Source organism: Myotis myotis, unplaced genomic scaffold (assembly GCF_014108235.1).
Source record: "Myotis myotis isolate mMyoMyo1 unplaced genomic scaffold, mMyoMyo1.p scaffold_m19_p_3, whole genome shotgun sequence".
NCBI lineage: Eukaryota > Metazoa > Chordata > Mammalia > Chiroptera > Vespertilionidae > Myotis > Myotis myotis.
This window is the reverse complement of record NW_023416335.1, coordinates 99,010,706-99,035,410: the sequence shown is the minus strand read 5'-3', so window position 1 is coordinate 99,035,410 and position 24,705 is coordinate 99,010,706. Positions and strand designations below refer to the sequence as shown.

The 24,705-nt window shown below is 38.9% G+C and overlaps 1 protein-coding gene across 6 annotated transcripts in view; it reads right to left on the bottom strand.

Moving 5' to 3' along the window:
* The window catches only part of NBEA (neurobeachin), a 1,002,985-nt gene that overhangs the window by 138,621 nt on the left and 839,659 nt on the right, over window positions 1-24,705 (bottom strand). For all 6 annotated transcript variants that reach the window (XM_036298874.1, XM_036298876.1, XM_036298877.1 and 3 more), the window contains one exon: window positions 15,645-15,757. In XM_036298874.1, coding sequence (XP_036154767.1) covers window positions 15,645-15,757 — 113 coding nt within the window. The remainder of the gene's footprint in view (window positions 1-15,644; window positions 15,758-24,705) is intronic.

The window sequence follows — 24,705 nt, the reverse complement described above, 5'->3', positions numbered from 1 at the left end:
TGGGTCTTGGTGGGACGCTGCTTCTCTGAGAGACAGCGACCATGCCCACATCCATGTCTTTATTTTATAGCAGATTCCATGAGGCAAAGTAAGGGGGTGACCAAGATGTTTGCAACATTCTTCTGGGTTTCAATTCTATTCAACTACAAGCACCTGAACTCTATCAAGCCTACATCACTCAGGCACATGGGGCCACGTGTTCAGACCATAGGTTCAAGCTTACAACTACAGCTGTTGGCTATAATTGTGCTGGGAGGGCCCTATCCTCCAAACTGGGACTTGCACATGGCAATGAGAGGACTGTGCCCTCTCATCAGTCCAAGGCTTGAACGTGTCCAAAACACTGTAGCGGCTCCCCACAATAAAGTTTTAATTCTGTTTCTTTGTTACTAATGTTGTGGCCCCACCCCATAACAAAGAAACAATTTCTGGATGATGAGACCCAGGAATCAGGATTTTAAAAAGATTCCCAGATGATTCTAATGTGCAGCCAAGGTTGAGAACCACTGCTATAGATAATATTAAAAATATATCTAAACGTGCAATTCTTTGTCCAAAAAATGAGCATGTTCAAAAATTAAATGAAGAAAATTTGGATATACTCGATGGAGATTTTCACACATATTTGAGTGATGATTCCATTGATTCCACAGATGATGCTGAAAAGGAAAATTTTCCCATCGAATTTCTTAATAGTATTACTCCTTCGGGAATGCTGTGTCATAAATTAAATTTGAAAGTGGGTGCAATCATCCTGCTGTTGAGAAATCTCAATAGTAAATGGGGTCTTGGTAATGGTACCAGATTTATTATCAAAAGATTATGACCTCACATTATTGAAGCTGAGGTATTAACAGGATCTGCAGAGAGAAAGGCTGTTCTGATTCCAAGAATTAATTTGTCCCCATCTGACACTGGCCTCCCATTTAAATTGATTCAACGACGGTTTCCGGTGATGCCAGCATTTGTGATGACTATTGATAAATCACAAGAACAAACTCTAGACAGAGTAGGCATATTCCTACCTGAACCCGTTTTTGCACATGGTCAGTTACATGTTGCTTTCTCTTGAGTTTGAAGAGCATGTGATGTTACAGTTAAAGTTCTAAGTACTTCATCACAAGGGAAATTAGTCAAGCACTCTGAAAGTGTTTTCACTCTTAATGTGGTGTACAGGGAGATAGTAGAATAAGTTTAATCACTTTATCAGTCATTGTTTGCATCACTGTTGTTTTTATATCATGATTTTGTTGTTTTCATATCATGTTTTTGTTGTTTTCATATCATGTTTTTGTCGTTTTTATATCATGCCTCTGTTGTTGGTATATTCTTTTGTTACTGTTTATTTATTCATAAATTTATATATTATTTTCATATACATTTTACTAATTTCCTTTCATCTCTCATACTTCTATTATAGAGAAAGGGCAAATAGCAATATTAAAATATCTCTGCTAATTAATTTCCTTTTTAAAACAATACATTTTATTGATTTTTTACGGAGAGGAAGGGAGAGGGATAGAGAGTTAGAAACATCAATGAGATAGAAACATCAATCAGCTGCCTCCTGCACACTTCCCACTGGGGATGTGCCCGCAACCAAGGTACATGCCCTTGACCGGAATTGAACCTGGGATGCTTGAGTCCGCAAACTGATGCTCTATCCACTGAGACAAACCAGTTAGGGCAATTAATTCCCTTTTTATGTGCATGAATTTCGTGCACTGGGCTACTAGTGTTTTATATTGTCACAGTTGGCTACTAATATGCTTAGTAGTTTTGTTCATTCTTCATGCTTTGCTGTTAAAACTTAAGTCTTATGTAGATTATATACAAACATAAATAAAATTAATTTCATTTTAAATACAATTAATTTAAGATGAGAAATAAAATAACTGTAGAAACTTGCACCAAGTTGCCAAGTTGAGCATTCTCCAACTTAACAATGTAAACTCTTTCCTATGATGTATACAAACATTTGGTAGTTTCAAGGGTAGTGTTTCAAGAATATTCACACTCCAGTGCATCCATTTCCATGATCACATTTCAAAGCCTCAAGGCATTATCACTTCCTTTTCTTAAGTAGCATAATAATTGAGGAAATGGTTATGCTTATCATCATCTGTCAGTCAACAACTCCTGTGTTAAAAATATTTTTTCCCACTCAATGAATGTGTGTGTGTGTGTGTGTGTGTGTGTGTGTGTGTGTGTGTAATGCCTTATGCTCATGTCAATATGAACAGGACTTGGCTTTGTCATGAAACTATTTCATTTATCAGAGAGCACAGATGGGGAAATGGGAAAATTCCCTTTACACTTTAATGAGCAAAGGTTGTGCTTCCTATAAAAGTCATATATGCACTGTAACGAAAGAGCAATGTTCATATGAGTATATGTGAATAACTTAAGCACAGTATGTATCAGGTTGTAAGATAGATTTTAGCACAAGGTCACATCTCCATAAGAAATATCTGTGTAGGGGAAAAAACCAAGATGGCGTCATAGATAAACACTGGAAATTGCTGCCTCACACAACCACTTCAAAAATACAACTAAAAGACGAAACTGGTTTGGCTCAGTGGATAGAGCGTCGGCCTGTGGACTGAAAGGTCCTAGGTTCGATTCCGGTCAAGGGCATGTACCTGGGTTGCGGGCACATCTCCAGTAGGAGATGTGCAGGAGGTGGCTGATCGATGTTTCTCTCTCATCGATGTTTCTAACTCTCTATCTCTCTCCCTTCCTCTCTGTAAAAAATCAATAAAATATATTTAAAAAAATACAACTAAAAGACAAAATGGACATCATTCAGAACCACAGAAAGGCTGACTGAGTGGAAATTCTACAACTAGAAGGAAAGAGAAAAGCACACTGAGACTCAGAGGAGGTGCGGAAGTAAAGTGCAGAGGTACGGAGGCGCACGCGGAAAGGGCTGGCAACTGAGGATGCAGTGCACGTGGAAAGGGCTGGAAACTGAGGACACGGTTGTCTTTTTCAATTGGGAGGGAGTCTCAAGCTCCTGATTGCTCTGAACTCCAGTTCCGGGCAAGTATCTGGGGACCCAGACTCATACAGGAGAAACTGGACTGTCTGGCATTGGCCAGAACTCGAGGGTGGCTTTCTCTCAGAGGTACTTGCAGCGATTACTGGGACACTGAGAAGCGGGGCCTCTTAGGGCAGGACTGAGGAGCAGCCATAGCTGTTGATCCCCAGAGACCCCGCCCATCCAAGCTGTGCACAGAGGCCTTTGCATATGAAAGGCCTGGCCCTTTGCAATCTGAAAATTACCTAACAAACTGCAGTTGGGTCAGAGAAACCCAGAACTTCCAAAAGAAGGCCCAAGTCCCCACAGCAGCTTGCATTGCTTCACAGCTGGGCTCCTACTGGGTAGCCTCAGGCAGAGGCTAAATTAGCACCTCCTTAGAGATCCAAGAGACAGTGTACAGAGTGGTCAGAGTGGGACCATCCAGATTACAACTCCTCAGATCCATAAGGGACACACTCAGGGGGCAGACTCAGTGAGCACCAAAGCCCCACTGAAGCAAGTCTTGCCCCAGAAGGGTGTCTCCAGCACAGAAGTTCTCCCACTGCAGACACAGCTGATTCTCACAGCCAATTGGCCTGGAGGTCAATTCCTCCCAGTGATACCTACAACAATTAAGGCTTAACTACAACAAGACTGTGCACAAAGACCACAAGGGGTTGCACCCTGAGTGTCCACCTCAGGTAATTGGGGAGGCTGAGCCACTGGGCCCATAGGACACCTAGCACAGAAAGCCACTCTATCAACACAGGGAAGCATAAAAAATGCAGAGACAAAGAAACAGGTCACAAATGACAGAAATGGAGGAAAGCAAACAACTGTATATAAAGTGCAAAACCACACTTTTAAGATTTTTCAAGAATTCTCTAGAAACTGCCGATAAACTTAGTGAGACCCTCAATAAATCTAGTGAGACCCTTAGGTTATGAAAAAGGACCAACTAAAAATTAAGCATACACTGACTGAAATAAAGAATATTATACAGAGTTCCAACAGCAGACTAGAAGATCGCAAGAATCAACTCAAAGATTTGAAATACGAAGAAGCAAAAAACACCCATCCGGAAAAACAAAAAGAAAAAAGAATCCAAAAATATGAAGATCGCGTAAGGAGCCTCTGGGACAACTTCAAACGTACCAACATCTGAATTATGGGGGTGCCAGAAGAAGAGAGAGAGCAAGATATTGAAAACCTATTTGAAGAAATAATGACAGAAAACTTCCCCTACCTGCTGAAAGAAATAGACTTACAAGTCCAGGAAGCACAGAGAACCCCAAACAAAAGGAATCCAAAGAGGACCACACCAAGACACATCATAATTAAAAAGCCAAGAGCAAAAGACAAAGAGAGAATCTTAAAAGCAGCAAGAGAAAGAAACTCAGTTACCTACAAGGGAATACCCATACAACTGTCAGCTGATTTCTCAACAGAAACTTTGCAGGCCAGAAGCAAGTGGCAAGAAATATTCAAAGTGATGAATGCCAAGAACCTACAACCAAGATTACTTTACCCAGCAAAGCTATCATTCAGAATTGAAGGTCAGATAAAGAGCTTCACAGATAAGAAAAAGCTAAAGGAGTTCATCACCACCAAACCAGTATTATATGAAATGCTGAAAGGTATCCTTTAAGAAGAGGAAGAGGAAGAAAAAGGTAAAGATACAAATTATGAACAACAAATACACATCTATCAACAAGTGAATCTAAAAATCAAGTGAATAAATAATTTGATGAACAGAATAAACTGGTGAATAAAATAGAATCAGGGGCATAGAAAGGGAGTGTACTGTCTATTCTCAGGGGGGGAAAGGAGTGTGGAGGGTGCGGGAAGAGACTGGACAAAAATCATACACCTATGGATAAGGAAGTGTGGGGGTAAAGGCAGAGGGGGGGTGGGAACTGGGTGGAGGGGAGCTATGAGGGGAAAAAAGAGGAACAACTGTAATAATCTGAACAATAAAGATTTAATATCTGTGTAAATTAGGGGGAAAATTTTTATACTCACTGTTGGTTGAATATTAAAAAGACAAGTCAATGGCAGATTATTTCATTTGCTGCCTCTATTATGTCAAACAAAAAACATAACCTCTAACTGTGAATGTAATAAATAAAATTTGAAACTGTGAAATCTAATCAAATGATGGGGTCAAATAAATTTTACTGATAAAGACCTTTCATACTCCTGTGCTCTTTAACTGTTCAATATAATGGGCTAAGAAAAGAGTAAAAATAATATGATAATAAAATATTTCAGCCTAAATAAATGTGTATTTTAAGTTTTAATAAACATTTAATTTAACTTCTGTATTTTGATGTTTATGATTTTGATAATTTGACTAGAGGCCCAGAGCATGACATTCATGCACTCGGTGGGTGGGGAGAGCTCAGCCCAGCCTGGGCTCTTTTGCAGTCCAGGAGCCTTCAGGCAATGTCTGACTGATGACTTAGGGAACAGGCCTAAGCCGCAGTTGGACATCATTAGCACTGCTGCAGAGGCAGGCTGCTGCTCCTTGCCAGCAATCAGCCCTGCTTGTGGCTGAGCAGTACTCCCCCTGTGGGAGCACACTGACCACCAGGGGGCAATTCCTGCGTTGAGTGTCTGCCCCCTGGTGGTCAGTGTGCATCATAGTGAGCAGTCAGGTCATTCTGCTGTTCAGTTGATTTGCATATTACCCTTTTATTATATAGGATAATTTAAAGAGATAAAAAGTATTTATTACATGATAAATAATTTTATATTTATTAAAAGCTATTTCTTTGCATTTTATTAGAACAAAATTAAATAAAATAATCTCTTACTAGATTTTTAAAATCATACCAAAGACAGTGAACCCTCAGCTGACAAATATGGAACTTTGCTTTGTAGCTACCAGGAATTGAATGCCACTTGTGTGTCCAGCATTACACTGGGTTTCTTACCTATATTTAGTGTATTTCATTCTTTCAACCACCCTATCATGTATATACTATTGTGTTCATTTTAAAGAAGAGGAAATGACTTCAAAGAGCTTAAGAAGCATGCCTAAGACTGTACAGTATATGTCAGAGCTACATTTGAACAAAGCCCACATTATTTGCATGTTTATTTACAGCTTCTCAATTTTTTTCTAACTCTCAATTTTAATACTGATATAAAGAAAACTAAAAAGGTTTGATAATTCCAGAATTAACCTTTTATAGCATCCAGTAAAGAGAATAGGAACCTGAGGGATTCAACTTCTTGTGTAAATGGGACCTTAGTGCCATAGAACTGTCTGTATTATGAACTTTGGCAAGAGCAAGAAAGCCACCTCCAGGTCATATCATTATCCTACCCATATCATCAAAGCTCCAGCAAAACTATATCTGGTGCAGATATTGTTTTTATTTACTATGTTTTCCTTCTTGTCTGCACAATCTTATAAAACTATTGTTATTTTTCTAATATGCTTTTGTTAAATATTCAATGCTGCTTAAAAATGAAATATACAAGTCAAAACCAGGAAGACAAACAACTAAATTAAAAATGGGCAAAGGGCCCTAACCGGTTTGGCTCAATGGATAGAACGTTGGCCTGTGGACTGAAAGGTCCCAGGTTCGATTCCAGTCAAGGGCATGTACCTTGGTTGCGGGCACATCCCCAGTGGGGAGTGTGCAGGAGGCAGCTGATCGATGTTTCTCTCTCATTGATGTTTCTAACTCTCTATACCTCTCCCTTCCTCTCTGTAAAAAATCAATAAAATATATTTAAAAAATAAATAAATAAAAATGGGCAAAGGACCTGAATAGACACTTCTCCAAAGAGGATATGCAGATGGCCAATAGGCATATGAAAAGATGATCACATCACTAATCATCAGAGAGATGCAAATTAAAACTACAATGAGATATCATCTCACACCTGCCAGAATGGCTACCATCAATAAATCCAAAAATGGCAAGTGTTGGCGAGAATGTGGGAATGGAGATTGGTGCAGCCACTGTGGAAAACAGGATGAAGTTTAATAGACACTTCTCCAAAGCGGACATACAGAAGGCCAAAAAGCATAAGAAAAAATGCTCAAAGTCATTTATCATCTGAGAAATTCAAAACAAAATGACAATGAGGTAACACCTCACACCTGTTAAAATGGCTATCATCAACAAATGACAAGTGTTGGTGAGGATGTAGAGAAAAGGGAACCCTCGCACACTGCTGGTGTGAATGCAAACTGGTACAGCCTCTGTGGAAGACATTTTGGAGTTTCCTCAAAAAATTAAAAATGGAACTACCATTTGACCGAGTGATTCCAAGTCTAGGAATATATCCCAAGAATTCAGAAACACTCATCAGAAAGAATACTTGAAACTCTATGTTCATGTAAGGGCAATTTACAATAGCTAAGATTTGGAAACAGCCTAAGTGCCCATCAAGCAAATGAATGGATTAAAAAAAACTGTGGTACATCTATACAAGGGAATACTATGCAGCTGCAAAAAAAAAAAGAAAGAAAAGAAAGAACTCTTACCATTTGCAACAGCATGGATGGACCTAGAGAGCATTATTCTAAGCAAATAAGCCAATTAGAGAAAGATCAGTATCACATGATCTCACTCATATGTGGAATCTAATTAACAACATAAAATGATGAACAAAAATAGACCCAGAGACATAGAATCACCAAATCAACTGTCAAACCTCAGAGGGAAGGCAGGGGAAGATGGGGGTCAGGGGGAGAGATGAACCAGTGACACAGACAATAGGGTGGTGAAGGCCTGGGAGGGGAGGGGGTAGGGCAAAGGGGTAAAAAGGGGGACATATGTAATACTTTCAACAATAAAGATTATATATATATATATATATATATATATATATATATATATATATATATATATATATATTTCAAGACTTAAAAAAAAGAAAACAGTATGGAGTTTCCTCAAAAAGTTAAAAATGGAATTGCCTTTTGACCCAGCAATCCCACTTCTGGGAATATATACAAAGATGCCTGAAATACTAATATGAAAGAATATATGCACCCCTATATTCATTGCAGCATTATTTACAATAGCTAATATCTGGAAACAGCCCAAGTGAACATCAGTAGATGAGTGGATAAAAAAGTTGTGATACATTTACACAATGAAATACTATGAAGCCATAAAAAAGAAGGAAATCTTACCTTCAGCATGGATGGACCTGGAGATTGTTATGCTACATGAAATATGCCAGACAGAGAAAGACAAATACTATATGATCTCACTTATATGTGGAATCTAACGAACAAAATAAACTGATGAATAAAATAGAAACAGAGGCATGGATACATGAACAGACTGACAGTTGTCACAGGGGTGTGGGGATGGGGATCTGGATGAAAGAAGGGGTTTTGGGTTAACGATGCAGAGTGTAGATTAGATTATGTTTTATTGCATTGTACAGTTGAAACCTGTATGGTTTTGTGAACCAATGTCACCAAATAAATTCAATAATAAAAAAGTAAAAATAAATACAAAATTTTAAAAATAAAATAGACAACCATTATTTTATCAATATGATCAGAATGTTTTTGGGAAAGTATACAATTTATGCATTTAAAATATATACATCAGTATAGGAAGAAATATAACCAGGTGTACCTAGATATTTAAAACCCTTATGCACCCCTCTCATTTGCCTCTTATAAGAAATTATCCAGGCTTACTTAAGAGATAGGTCCTTCATGTGTACTGAGGGCAGATCCAGGTTTGGTAAGACTCAAGCAATTTGTAAGAGAGGGCTCTTTCAGAAAATGAACATAAAACTAAGAACATAAAATTAGGAGCAGGGTATAAGAAGCCCATGGAATTTGAGGGACTTTGAAGCTTAAGCTTCATTAGCTTAATGGTAAATTTATCTCTGACTCCATTTAATGTTCATCCTAAATAATAAAAGCCTAATAAGCTAAGTGTCCAGTTGTCTGGTCTGCTGTTCAACCAATCAAAGCACAATATGCTAATGATATGCTAAGGCCGCTAAACTGCTCGCTATGATGTGCACTGACCACCAGGGAGAAGATGCTCTGACTGGTAGGTTAGCTTGCTGGGGTTCAGCTGATCCGGAGTGAACAAGATGGGACACACCTTGGAGCCCTCCCGTGGTCCCTCCCTGGCTGGCTAACCTCCCACGTCCCTTCCCAGCCCCGATCATGCACCAGCAGGGTCCTTTGGCCTGGCCTGTGCACTTTTGCAATCTGGGACCCCTTGGGGGATGTCAGAGAGCCGGTTTCAGCCTGATCCCACAGGCCAGGCCGAGGGACCCCACTGCTGCACGAATTCGTGCACCGGGCCTCTAGTATATGATAATTGTATGTATACAATAAGCAACCTACTGCCTATTGTTTTCCCCCCCTCATAACCAGTGAATATTCCTTGAGACTCAGGGCTATACTTTAAAGTCCTCCTAGAGTTGCCTTACAAAGTTCTTTTTATGTAGTAACCATGTGTATATAAATCTAAAATTTATTTGCTACTCTCTAGATTATAGAAATCATAAAGATAAACTCTCACTCAGATACATTGTATTTGACACTGTATAATAGAGAGTTGTTTGCTGATTACCAAGCCAACTTCCTTCAGGAAACAGGACTCCAATTTTCTCTGGTCAACTTTCACCCCAACATTCTTAGACAGGGTCTCCTGTGACCCTGACTCTTCCTCTAGCTCTAACCATGGGAAATGATTGGCTTATCTCATTTCCAAATAACATATTCTATCCCTCTTAAATAGCACCAATGACACATGAGGCACATATGCTCGAATTTCTTGGAAAGAAAAGTTTATTCTGTCTTCCATGACATCTACTTGGTACAATGCTCTCTCTTCCTTTGGGTAGTGTGATATGAAGTCTGAAACTTTTGCAGCTATTTGGCTAATAAAGGGAGTGCTGGTGGTCATCTGACACAAGGTGAGTGTGAAGTGGACAGGGGGGAAGGCAGGGCAGAGCAGTGAAAAAACCAGGTCCTTGGTGGCACTGTATGCATCAATGGAGAAAAACTTGCTGAAAACTAAATCTCCCTCTAAAACTTTCAGTTATAAGAACCAATAAAAACCAATAACATTGATGGATTGTTCAAGCTAATTTAAGCTGGACTGTCTCAAGCTTTTATCTTAACAGATACAACAAAAAATGTCATGAATCCAGTATTATGTGAAGTATCCTAATATATAAAAACCCAGGGCCCATAACATCCAAATCAACCGAAGGCTCGACCGATGGGAAGTCAGTCCTGCAGTCAGTGGTGGGTTGCTGTGGCGACCCAGCACTGACTGACACCACTGTGGGCACCCCGACCCAGCACTGACAACCGAGGGGACTGTGGATCAAGTCGGAAGAGAGGCCTGGAGAGAGAAGCAGGGTCTGATCCATAGCCTTCATGGCAGCTGTTGATCAGCACTTGCCTCTCTCTCTCCGGGCCTGACCAGCAGCTGTGCCTCTATTTCTCTCAGGCCTCCACTGGAGCTGCTGATCAGCCCTGCCTCTCTGATCAGGCCCATTGATAGTCCTGTAGACACTGACTGGCATAGAAACCGACCAATCAGAACCAAACCTGGGTGAAGTGCAAGGAGCCAATGGCTGCCTAGGAGGCAGAGCTTTTGACACTGACTGGCATAGAAACTGACCAATCAGAACCTAATCTGGGTGAAGTGAGAGGAGCCAATGGCTGCCTAGGAGGTGGAGCTTTTGACGCTGACTGGCATAGAAACTGACCAATCAGAACCTAATCTGGGTGAACTGCAAAGGCAGAACCTAAGGTGGGAGTTGAGGAGGGGTTTTAAGGGCAACAGCTGTTTGGTGTAAGGTGTAAGAAAGCCAGTTCAATTTTTTAATGACCAGTTTGGCAGTATAGTGCATATGGCTGGCTATCATACATATGGGATTATGTATTTTTGTCTGCCAAGAGCATCTCTTCCTGCTGAAAAAGGCTTCCCCTACCCCCACATTTAAACAATTCTATCCTATATAATCTATCTATTCTACTAAAAGGGTAATATGTTAATTAGACCGGTCAACCGGACATCTTCCGGATGTTCGATTTCCTTCCGGACAAAGCCATGGTGGTGGGGGCTGAGGCAGAGGTCATTAGGGGTAATCAGGCTGGCAGGGGAAGGCAGTTGGGGGCAAGATCAGGCTGGAAGGGGAGGGCAGTTGGGGGTGATCAGGCAGGCAGGCAGAGAGGTTAGGGGCAATCAGGCAGACAGGCAGAGGCAGTTAGGGGTGATATGGCAGTCAGGTGAGCGGTTAGCAGCCAGCGGTCCCAGATCGAGACCCAAAGGATTGGGCCTAAACTGGCGGTCAGACATCCCCCAAGGGTCCCTGATTGGAGAGTGTGCAGGCTGGGCTGAGGGAACCCCCCGCCCCATGCACAAATTTTGTGCACCGGGCCACTAGTAAAGAAAGAAAAGAACATTTCAATTTTCTTTAGGATTGTTTATTTCATAGCATCTTAATTTCTTCTACGCAGTAAAAGATATAAAATGTATTTATTGTTTACTGAAACAAATTCTATAATTATTGTCTGCTAGGAATTATTACTTGGATCCCAATCTTTGTTCAGACACAACTTATTTTGTTGTTAGAGATCTTTTAGAATGTTCCTGGTTTGTAATATCATTCAAATATTTCAATTCTTCCTTGATCTTTTAAAGAGTAATAAACTCTACTAAAGTTTTCATTTGTAGTATTAATTATAACTACAAGAATTTCATGTGCTTCTTAGTGGTCATCTCTACACTTAAATAATATTGCATTGCTAGTAGTTTTTCCTTCTAATTATATTATTATACTTCAAATGTCATTTTCCCACTAGACATATTTTCTTACATTAAACTTTTCTTTATTAATGATTTTCATACAGGGTAGTCTTGGGTTTTTAGTCCATTTGTAAGAAGTTCCTATTAAGAAATTCAATGAAGCATGGGAACAATGCAAGAGTAATTTATTAACATATCAAGAGGCTTTAATTTGCTAACATTTTCCTATCATGTTAGTCTGACAGAATATAAAGAACAAATTGCTAGAGCATGAAACAGTAGAATTGGAAGAAAAAGCTATCGATTAAGAGCTCATGGGTTCAAATGTTCACAACATGAAAAAGTCTATGTTTGCACCAACATACAGTTAGTGTTCACGTTGCCGAATTTATTTAGGCTCAGTCTGTTCACCTCTTCTACCTACCTAACACTATATAAAAATAGGAGAGCACATGCAAGTCACAAAGGAAAAAGTTATGCCATAAGGAATATAGATGGAACAGATAAGCTTTAAAAATTGAGCAATGTTTATATATTCCAGTTACTATAGAAACAGTTACTTCCTCATTTAGTGTATGTCATGTTTTCTACACAGACTAAAAATCTATAATTATTAGCAAACATTTTATCATAAATCTTCTATAATCCATTTTAGCCATAATAAAGGCCATATTTTCTTTGGTTAGGAGAAGGTTTCAAGAACATTTGAGTCCAACATCTTAAGAGTAGTTGAACATGCACTCTCTCCTTTGGTACAGTCCCCTTTATACTTATTGTCATACATGCTGCCTCACAGACTTCTGGTCACTATCTGAGTTTTCATCTTAGCTTTGGACTAGACTCTTTCCAGGAAGGCTGCAACTATGTCTATTTTATTAATTCCTGTACTCCCTTCCACCTAGTACAATACTTGACATATAGTGAGTGTATGGCAAATATTTGTTGACTGAATTACTGAAAGAATAAATAAATAAATGGAGGAAAGAAAGACACCTTGGTTTATAAGTTTCCTTTCACCATAATATCCAAGTTGATTTCAATGAGACAGGATCTCCTTTCCTACTGTAAAAATAATCTAAAGTAGCCATAGTAGTAGACTGCTTATAAGGTTTTAATGTATCATGCTACTTGGGAGCCTACCTTTAAATTTTTATTATATGTATATTTTATAATATCTATTACATAATGGTTATTCAATTAATGTGAAATAAAACACATGCATATAAAATTTTGTTTAAAGAACTAGTTTAACAGTTTTCATCCTGATATTGATGAGTTAGTTTTGTTTTATACCCAAAGTTATACCTCAAACTTGGCAAGTCATGTCAAAAATCCTTACCATTCAAACATTCTAATTCTAATAAGAAAATACCAGCATATATTTATCACCATTATTTGAAAGAACTCAAAGTATATGACTTATATCAATAATTTATTACATTATCTTCATAATACTATTGTATTAATGCTGTGCCAGGCACTATTCTAAGTTCCTTGTACTTATTAACCATTAAATCCTCACAGCAACTCTATTATTATTGTCTCCATTATACCGGTAAAGAAACTGATTTGTCTAAGGACCCAGATTTGAATGCACTCTAGCTCCATTGTTCTTGTTCCTAGCCGCTATAGAGTGCCTCTCATATAGTTCTCTCTATATAATATGGTACCTAATTATTTAACTTTGCAGATAATGATTTTATTCAGATAATGTATAACTAGATTTGCTCCTGGAGGAAAGGCCCCATGAATTACAATGTGTCTATCTACACAAGTCTGATTAATTATCTGCATGTGATTTTTGTTCAGTTCAATTACATTGGAAACATTACTATATTTACAGCCAAACTGGAATTCAATTGCTAGCATTATTTTTTTACCACTGTGTGATTCTCAGTAAGATGGTGGCTAACTGATCTCTTAGGTCCATTTAGTACCTATAATATCATAACTGAAATTAGCAATGATCTAGCAACTAATATTTGATAGAAATTTCACACATAATGAAAGAACAGGAGAGTGAATGACATAAGAATGTGCAAAAATTAGTATGCTGGCTTCAAAAATAGGCTAAGAAATATTCCATGTGTAATAATAATAGCTAATATTCATAAAGTGCCTCTATATCCCAAGTATTACTTTCTTTAAATGTACACATTATTTGATCTTTATAAGTATACTAGAGGCCTGTTGCATGAATTTGTGCACCAGTGGCCGAAACCGGCTCTCCGACATCTTCCAAGGGGCCCTGGATTGCGAGAGGGTGCAGGCCAGGTCCAGGGACCCCACTGCATGATCAGGGCTAGGGAAGGATGTGGGAAGCTGGCCAGCTGAGGAGGGACCACGGAAGGGCTCCAGGGCATGTCCAGCCCGACTCACTCAGTCTGGATAAGTCGGACCCCAGCAGCAAGCTAACCTACCAGTCGGAATGTCTGCCCCCTGGTGGTCAGTGCACATCATAGCGACTGGTTGACCAGTCAACTGTATGCCCCTGGCGGTCAGTGAACATCATAGCAATAGGTTTAGGGGCCTTATCATATCATTAGCATATTACTCTTTGATCGGTTGAATGGATAACCGGACAACCAGACACTTAGCATATTAGGGTTTTATTATATAAGATGAGGGAGGATAGTATTATTATTCTTATAATACAAATGGGGAAACTGGAGCTAAGGGAAAGTGCTTTTAATTCACATATCCAGTAAGAGTAAGTAGTGGAACACAGAATTTCAACTTAGGTAAGTCTAGTTTTCAAAGGCAAGAAAAGGGGGAAGAGAAGGTGTGCTAAGTTAAAAACCATCTATGGCAGGGGTCCTCAAACTTTTTAAACAGGGGGTCAGTTCACTGTCCCTCAGACCGTTGGAGGGCCGGACTATAGTTTAAAAAAAAAACTATGAACAAATTCCTATGCACACTGCACATATCTTATTTTGAAGTAAAAAAACAAAACGGGAACAAATACAATATTTGTACTTGCATGTGGCCTGCGGGCTGTAGTTTGAGGACCCCTGATCTTTGGGATTAATTTTACATTGGTTGCAATGCATATTTCCCTGTCTCACAGGGCTTATGCTCCCCTTGTCCATAAGCTCCTCAAACCTCCCCCCACCAAACCCAAATATAAATACATTAGTCTTTTAACCCACTGTGGAATACTAAACCTGACAACCAAGATGATAGAAAAAAGAGATATTCAGAGTGGATGGGTGGAAGCTTAATGTAGCTCTGAAATTATCTTAGTCTATAGAGAAGCTTTTGGGGCTTAGTTCCTAGTTCTTCACTATATTTCAGAGAGTTTAGTATCCTGATTAAGTTTCCTTTGGACAAATGAGTTGAACTAACCAAAAATTAGCTTTTCATTCATATCCGCCATTATGTATTTTTTTTCTTCCCAGTTTTGGGGCTAAATCCTACCAGACCCTTGATAAATTGTTGTAACCAACTTCTTTTCACTATTAAGCTCCCCTACAGTGTTTGTATATGTGTGTGTATTATGGTCAAGATAACATGTCTTATCACCTAAGAAATGTTTCATAGAAATGATTTGCTATTATATTTTGTACCAATTTTAGGTTTCTTGTCTTGACCCTTAAAACCTAGGATATTTGAGCAAACTCTCCCTACTTCGTTCTTTCTCAAATATCCATTTCATTTTGCCTATGCTAGTACTAATTTATCTTCTTGTGGCTTAATACTTATGCTAAGAATTGATGTGATTTAGATACTGACTCCAAAAGAAGACAACCAGGTTTACATTCTTACAAACATTAACTGAATAGATATAATCGGTAGAAATGTTTGTAGAATATAACCTTATGAAGAAAATGGACTTCTATCTATTTAAAATTTACCTTTGATAGATCCCTGAAGTTTCCTGGAAGAGTCAAGTCCAATTCTTCTGATTCATAGTTTGTTAAGACCCATGGAAACACAGGGTATTGATTCAGATCATTATATGTCCGCCCTATAAAAGAAAAAGAGAAATGATAATCTTTATACATCAATTGATTATGAAATTGTTCCTGTTCTTATAATAGGTAACTATTGAATTTCAGAGGAAAAGTAACTCTTTTGCTTATTGAACTATGTTTTTGTTTAATCCAAAGCACTCATAACAATGTGTTTCAAGTGAATTCACTCAATGATAATTAATGAATAACTATAATTACTTTTTTGTAATATAATATTCTATAGAGACTGTTTGTCATAATTGATTTCTTTTCTTCCTGGGATATACAGCATTTCTCAGCCCCCTTAACAAGTAGCTATGGCCATGGGAATTAGTACTAATCAGCAAAAGGTGAGCAGAAGTGACATGTGCCACAACCAGGCTTGTCCCACTGCAACTTCCATGTGGGCACTCTATGGTCCATCTCTCCTCTGCTGACTGTGATGAAGATAATATTGCCACATTGGAAATAGAGCCTTCTTGGCTAGGGATGCTAAAAGTGATCACGGAGGAGGTCACTCTGCTGACCTGCCCACCTGCAGATTGGGTTGGTATTCTACTATGATGAATATATATCTAGAAATTACATTGTCAGTATAGAGAATACTATATTGAGCTTATATCAAGAATCAATGTAGATATACAGATCATGTATCATAGAAATGTACACTTGAAACCTATATAATCTTATTAACCAATGTCACCCAATGAACTTTATAAAAAAAGAATCAGAGTAGTGAATTTGCAAAAGCACTTTAAAGCCAGTCTGGAAAAGTACAGAGGCAGATGTCATGTCCTTTTTTTCACTCCTTTACATTCATGACATTTTTTTTGGGGGGGGAGGGGGAGTATTATATTGTTTCATTTTAGTGAAGTACTGCTGAATCTTAGATTGAATTTGCTGTTTTATTGTTGTGATTTTTTTAATAGATAACAAGTATTTCAGGTAATATACTAAAGTATAGTGGGGATGTAGAAAGTTTAGGGAGGGCATAGAACTTACTGGCTCACCCTCATAAACTGGTACTGAAATAACACATAATCAGATGAAATGAAGTGAACTGCTATTTTTTTTAAAAAAGGGTCCAGTGAAAACTTTTATTGGGTAAGATTACATTTTGTAAAAGTATATTATGATCTGATCATGGGCAGCTTTCTAAATTTCCATTCAAATTCATACTAAATAGCTACTTCCCTAGTATTTAGTGATATGAATTTCATCTAGTATGCCTTGTTGCACACACTACATATAGCGCAACAGTAACATAGGTATGCAGATACTATCTTGTTCATTATCAAGTATTGAGAGTAAATGATACCCACTCTTATAACAATTGTAAATGTGACTGTAAAACAGGAAAAACAAGTCACAATCTGAGGAAGAACTAAATGTGCTATTATAAACATCAAATCAAATTATATCATTTATTTAGTAAACATTTATTGAGTGACATTTTATTTTCAACAATAATAGTAGAAAGTTTGTTGAAAACTATTACACACGGAATACTTTTTAGGCTATTTTTGAAGCCTGCATACTAATAAATGTTTATTATATGAATCTGAATTTTACAATAAGACTACATATTGTTTTAAATATGTAAATTGATATAGGTGTGTACTATATGTGTAGGTAATTGATAGAAAGTAGAGTGTTGTTTCCACTTTGCATCTTCTAGAAAGAGGTGAGAGTAAGTTAGGGTTTCCCCTTTGTTCTCCCACCACAGCACTCACGCAGACGTGTGTTAGAGCTAATGAGCATCACTGCTAATTTGTCTGCCTCTCCACTAGCCTGTAAACTCAAGAATGTAGAGTCTGGGGTTCTCTCTCTCAATCTCTCTCTCTCTCTTTCTCTCTCTCTCTTGTGTGTTTAAATAAATCTGTGTATTTCCATATACTGTTTATCCAATACATATTTATTAAAGGAATGAATACATATGTGATAAAAATGAGCCAAATTTTAACAAATGAACAAGCATAAGCCAAGTGGAAAATTGTAGGACAGACTCTTTGGAGAATGAGGACTGTGAAGGCATAGATGTCTGTGACAGAGAATGACACAGTGAATGTGCACGTTAAACTGGAAGAAAATATCTGCAGCTAGATAGCTCAGCCAATGGATACCTGCTCTGTTTCTGTCTATTGTGAAGAATAATACTAATGAAAATACATAAGAATTTAGAACCTTTATTAAAGTCTTTTGTACATGAAAATGGTCTGCTAAAACTATCACTGTAAAACACAAAATGTAAAATTATATCATTTTAAATTTTTACTGATAGTTCATATATATGGTAACCTAGGACACCTTATTACTCTCACTACTTTTTTCTACACATGCATATATACAGAGAATCTATATTGACTAGCAGAGATGTTTCTGGATTCTAACTGGGCCCTTGGCATTTTTAGTGCTCCATCATATTCTGAGTTATCATTCTACTTAAAAATCTGTAGAATTTAATGAAAAATAGGTTTTCCAGTATATAAGTATATTTTTATAGAATAATGGTGATATTATTTATATAACATATATCTATATAACTTATATAAATAAATATCTAAAAATTAGATATTTTAAATCATTTTTAAATCATTTTTAAATTTTCTGATGAAGTTTTATAACTTATATGCTAAGGAAAAAAACTGTCAAAATCCTATATAATAAAGAGGTAATATGCAAATTGACCATCACTCCAACACACAATATGGCCACCCCCATGTGGACACAAGAAGGTCGGCAGGGGAGGGCAGTTATGGGCGATCAGGCCAGCAAGGGAGGGCAGTTGGGGCTGACCAGGCCAGCAAGGGAGGGCAGTTGGGGGCAATAGGCCAGCAGAGGATCAGTTAGGCGTTGATCAGGCTGGCAGGGGAGTGGTTAGGGGGTGATCAGGCTGGCAGGCAGGTGAGTGGCTGGAAGCCAGCAGTCCTGGATTGCGAGAGGGATGTCCAACTGCCCGTTTAGGTCCGATCCCACTGGGCCTAAACAGGCAGTTGGACATCCCTCAAGGAGACCCAGATTGGAGAGGGTGCAGGCTGGGCTGAGGGACACACACCCTGCCCTATGCACGAATTTCATGCACCAGGCCTCTAGTGAAATAAATAAAAGCCAAATTACATTAACTCACTACTTAAATGTATCATATATAAATACAAATAGCATAAAAATAGAGACCATATTTGAAAACACTAGTCTTTTAATAGAGATAATTTTCTAATAAAGAACAAGCTATCATGTTATTTTTGTAAAAAATACAATGAAAAGAAAACACAAATGTAAAATGTAACACAAATTAATCAATGGCAGTCACAGCTTATGGCAATTCACCTCTTCTATATTGTTGGCAATTCACTTTTTTAAAAAAATATATTTTGATTGACTTCAGAGAGGAAAGGAGAGGGTGAGAGAGATAGAAACATCAATGATGAAAGAGAATCATTGATCGGCTGCCTCCTGCATGCACCTGACTGGGGGTTGAGCCTGCAACTGGGGCATGTGCCCTTGACTAGAATCAAACCTAAGACCCTTCAGTCCACAAGTCAATGTTCCATCCACCGAACCAAACCTGCTAGAGTGGCAATTCACTTTTATTTTATTTTATTTTTAATATATATTTTATTGACTTCAGAGAGGAAAAGAGAGGGAGAGAGAGATAGAAACATCAATGATGAGAGAGAACCATTGATCAGCTCCAAACTGCACATCCCCTACTAGGGATCGAGCCTGCAACCTAGGCATGTCCCCTTGACCGGAATCGAATCTGGGATCCTTCAGTCCACAGGCCAATGCTCTATCCACTGAGCCAAAACAGCTGGGCTGGAAATTCACTTTTAATACTAGTTAGAATGTTTGCAGAAAACAAATGCTAAGGAAAATTTAGTAATTTTTAAATTACTAAAGCTTATAGCACACTTTAAATTCTAATAAGTACAATAAACTTTATAAATAGACTAGAGGCCCAGTGCATGGATTTGTGCACTGGTGGGGTCCCTTGGCTTGGCCTGTGGGGATCGGGCCAAAACTGGCTCTCTGACATCCCCCAAGGGGTCCCAGATTGTGAGAGGGTGGTTCTTTGGTGACGCACCTCAAAGTTGAGCTCCCTCCTCTCTGGTTCCGAGTGTGTCACCTGAGAACTGCAACTGCCAAGTCACCGCAGCTCAGCAGCTTCTGCATTGAGCGTCTGTCCCCTGGTGGTCAGTGCGCATCATAGCTACCAATCAGAACGTCTGACCCTAGTGGTCACTGCCTGTCATAGCTACTGGCCAGTCAGCCGGTTGGCTGGTCAGCCAGTTGCTTAGGCTTTTATATATATAAACAGAATTGCATTAAATAAAAATCTAATAAAGAGCCAGGGTCATAAGGACCGAAGGCTTGACCAGAGCGGAAGTCAGTGCTGGGTTGCCATGGTGACCCAGCACTGACTGCTGCCCCTGTGGGCGCCCCAACCCAGAACTGACTGCCTAGGGGCTTGCAGATCAGGCCCAGAGAGAGGCCTGCAGAGAGAGAGGCAGGGTCTGATCCGAAGCCTCTGTGGCAGCCGTTGATCAAAACTTGCCTCTCTTTTTCTCCTGGCCTGGCCAACAGCCACGCCTCCATTTCTCTCCAGGCCTCCACTGGGGCTGCTGATCAACCCACCTTTCTGATCAGGCCCCATTGATAGGCCCAGAGATGCTGACAGGCATAGAAACTGACTAATCAGATCAGAACCAAATCTGGGTCAACTGTGAGGAGCCAATGGCTGCCTAGGAGGCAGAGCTTTTGATGCTGACTGGCGTAGAAACTGACCAATCAGAACCAAATTGGCCAGCAGAAGGCAGTTGGGGGTGAGATCAGGCCTGCAGGGGAGGGCAGTTAGGGGTGATCAGGCAGGCAGAGGCAGTTAGGGGCGATCAGGCCAGCAGGGGAGGGCAGTTGGGGGTGAGATATGGCTGGCAAGGGATGGCAGTTAGGGGCAATCAGGCAGGCAGGCAGGGAGGTTAGTGGTGATCAGGCAAGCAGGCAGAGGCAGTTAGGGGTGATCAGGCAGGCAGGCAGAGAGGTGAGACATAATCAGGCAGGCAGGCAGGTGAGTGGTTAGGAGCCAGTGGTGAAAGGGTTGTCCGACCGCCAGTTTAGGCTCGATCCCACAATGATTGGGCCTTAAACTGGAGGTCGGACATCCCCCGAGGGGTCTCCAATTGGAGTGGGTGCAGGCTGGGCTGAGGGAACACCCCCACCCCCCCGAATTTCATGCACTTGGCCTGTAGTTTCCACATAAAAACCTTGCAACATGAGCAGTCAATATATATTTTTTATTTGAATTAAAAATACACTATGTATTTAAAAAGGACATGGGTGCAAAAAATAATTAAATGGTACTTTGGGATTTTGCATCCATAAGTTTCAGCCATAAATTAGTGCTAATACTTTAATTACTTTACTGAACACCTTTGTGAAATTAAAAAACAAATAGAGTTCACTAAGTTAACAAAAAATGAAGGATTTCCAAAGTAATACCTGTCAGGTTCTGGAATTTCTAGTAACTTATTTATCAGTTGTTCTGTTTTTAATTTTTTAGAATACTTGAAATTTAGTAAATAACTTTGTGCTGTAATTAATAGGATTCTTTCCTTTTACAGCAGTAGTAAGTGTGTAGATATTTTTAACTAGCTATGCTTATAAGGATTTATAGTGATGATGAATATTAAATATTGCAAATCTATGACACTAATCTACTCCAACAATAATTGTGAAGCACAGTAAATGAGATCTCAGAAATACTGGATATGTTTCTTCACTTAAAAAAAACTTTTTAATTAAACCATCCAATTTAATGTTTTTATATGGCACTTTAGTTTTGAAGGCAAAGTGATCTAGAGACAGCTGACAAAGAAATTATAACTGCAATTCCTTGGTGAAAATGTTAATGACAGCAAAATATTGTTTAATTAGATGACTGCAGCATCTGGATTAACACTCTTTAAGAGTGATGCTCCTGTGCTTGTCTGCTTCTTCACACTTTACAGACATTTTGTCATCTCTAGGTCATTAGGAAAGAATTTTTAATGATTTTTCTAGAAGCAAGCAGTTCAAGTTACATCTAATTAGATGACAATAATAAGCCCAACACATGCAGTAGCTAAATATATACATAATTAACCAGGGAGGGCTTGTACATCACAGAGTAAAAAAGTGTAAAATGCTAAACAAGAGAAAAAGGTAGGGGTTGGAAAGTTGTGCTGAATTCATTAGCTGATCATATAAAAAATAGTTCAAAAACCTTAAAAAATTATCTCAAACTTAATGAGATCATTTACATGAAGCTATATTAGCAACTACTATGCTACTTTTTTAATGCAAGTATGTCAAATTTTAACATCCTGTCCATAGTATTACTTAATAAAGTATAAAATGAGGCATAGGCTGTACCTTTCAAAACACAATGAACAGAAATTTGGTCAACTCTAGGAATTTGAGGTTGGAACCACATTTTTAGTCAAACTCTAGGAATCACTAAAATTCATTTACATAATTTCCCAAAACTTAATGTTCTTTGAAAATTTAAAAAAACACGTGGTTCAAAATAGTGAAATAAATCACACCACGTTCCTAAGTAGGACTTGTATGCAGTTTTAAAAATCATGCCTTCAAAGAATACTCAATGAAACACAAAAGTAGAATCTAAGCCTATCTGTGTAGCAGGTTCTAAATGATATGCCTCAGACAGAAAAAGAAAAAGAGAAAAACCACCAAAACGTTACCTTTGATACTTATGAATGATTTAATTTTTCAATTATATTTTTCCATATTTCTAATTTTCTACAATGAGTATTTATTAAATTTATAAATATAACAAAGGTCATAAAAAAATTTATGAGCTTTTAGGTATCTTTTTAAAAATTTATGGTTTCTGAATATTTGGCAAACTTCTTTTACTATGTAAAGTATCTTTACAAAATTTACATACATACAGTAAAATGTGTGTTTATATATATAAAATTATGTATATACTAGTAGGCCAGTGCACGAAATTCGTGCACATTGAAAGGGAATTAATTGCCCTAACCGGTTTGGCTCAATGGATAGAGCATCAGTTTTCGGACTCAAGCGTCCCAGGTTCAATTACGGTCAAGGGCATGTACCTTGGTTGCGGGCACATCCCCAGTGGGAAGTGTGCAGGAGGCAGCTGATTGATGTTTCTATCTCATTGATGTTTCTAACTCTCTATCCCTCTCCCTTCCTCTCCATAAAAAATCAATAAAATGTATTGTTTTAAAAAGGAAATTAATTAGCAGAGATATTTTAATATTGCTATTTGCCCTTTCTCTATAATAGAAGTATGAGAGATGAAAGGAAATTAGTAAAATGTATATGAAAATAATATATAAATTTATGAATAAATAAACAGTAACAAAAGAATATACCAACAACAGAGGCATAATATAAAAACGACAAAAACATGATATGAAAACAACAAAATCATGATATAAAAACAACAGTGATGCAAACAATGACTGATAAAGTGATTAAACTTATTCTACTATCTCCCTGTACACCACATTAAGAGTGAAAACACTTTCAGAGTGCTTGACTAATTTCCCTTGTGATGAAGTACTTAGAACTTTAACTGTAACATCACATGCTCTTCAAACTCGAGAGAAAGCAACATGTAACTGACCATGTGCAAAAACGGGTTCAGGTAGGAATATGCCTACTCTGTCTAGAGTTTGTCCTTGTGATTTATCAATAGTCATCACAAATGCTGGCATCACAGGAAACTGTCGTCGAATCAATTTAAACGGGAGGCCAGTGTCAGATGGGGACAAATTAATTCTTGGAATCAGACAGCCTCTCCCTCTGCAGATCCTGTTAATACCTCAGCTTCAATAATGTTAGGTCATAATCTTTTGATAATAAATCTGGTACCACTCCAAAGACCCCATTTACTATTGAGATTTCTCAACAGCAGGATGATTGTACCCACTTTCAATTGTAATTTATGACACAGCATTCCCAAAGGAGTAATACTATTAAGAAATTCGGAAAGATGGCAGCATAGGTAAACACCGGAGTTTGTTGCCTCGAACAACCACTTCAAACATACAACTGAAAGATGGAACGGACATCATCCAGAACCACAGGAAGGCTGGCTGAGTCGAAATTCTACAACTAGAAGGAAAGAGAAAAGCATACCGAAACTCAGAGGAGGCACAGTGTGGAAGTAAAATACTAAGGTGCGGAGGTGCATGTGGAGCGGGCTGGCGAATGAGGGCGTGGTTGTCGTTTTCAATCGGGAGGGAGTCTCAGGCTCTGAGCTCCAGTTCTGGGCGAGTCTCTAGGGACCCAGACTCATAAGGGAGAAGCGGGACTGTCTGGCATCGGTCGGAACACAAGGGTAGCTTAATCTCCCAGGGGTTTTCAGCAATTACCAGGACATTGAGAAGCAGAGCCTCTGAGGGCAGGACTGAGAGCAGCCATAACTGCTAGCCCCGCCCTGTAGATCCGTGGGACCCGCGCCGCCCAAGCCCTGCAGGGAGGCTTTTGCTGGGTAGCCTCAGGCAAAGGCTGTATTAGCACCTCCTTAGAGATCCAGGATCCAGGAAAACCAGAGATCAGTGTGGGACCATCCAGTTTGTAGTTCCGTGGAACCATAAAGGACACACTCAGGGTGCAGGCTCAGTGAGCACCAAAGCCCCATTGAAGCAAGTCTTGCCCCAGAGGGGTGTCTCAAGCACAGAAGTTCTCCCACTGCAGACACAGCTGATTCTCACAGCCAATTGGCCTGGAGGTCAATTCCTCCCAGTGATATCTACAACAATTAAGGCTTAACTACAACAAGACTGTGCACAAAGACCACAAGGGGGTGCACCAAGAGTGTCCATCTCAGGTAATTGGGGAGGGGAAACCACTTGGCCCTAGAGGACACTTAGCACAGAAAACCACTTTATCAACACAGGGAAGCATAAAAAATGCGGAGACAAAG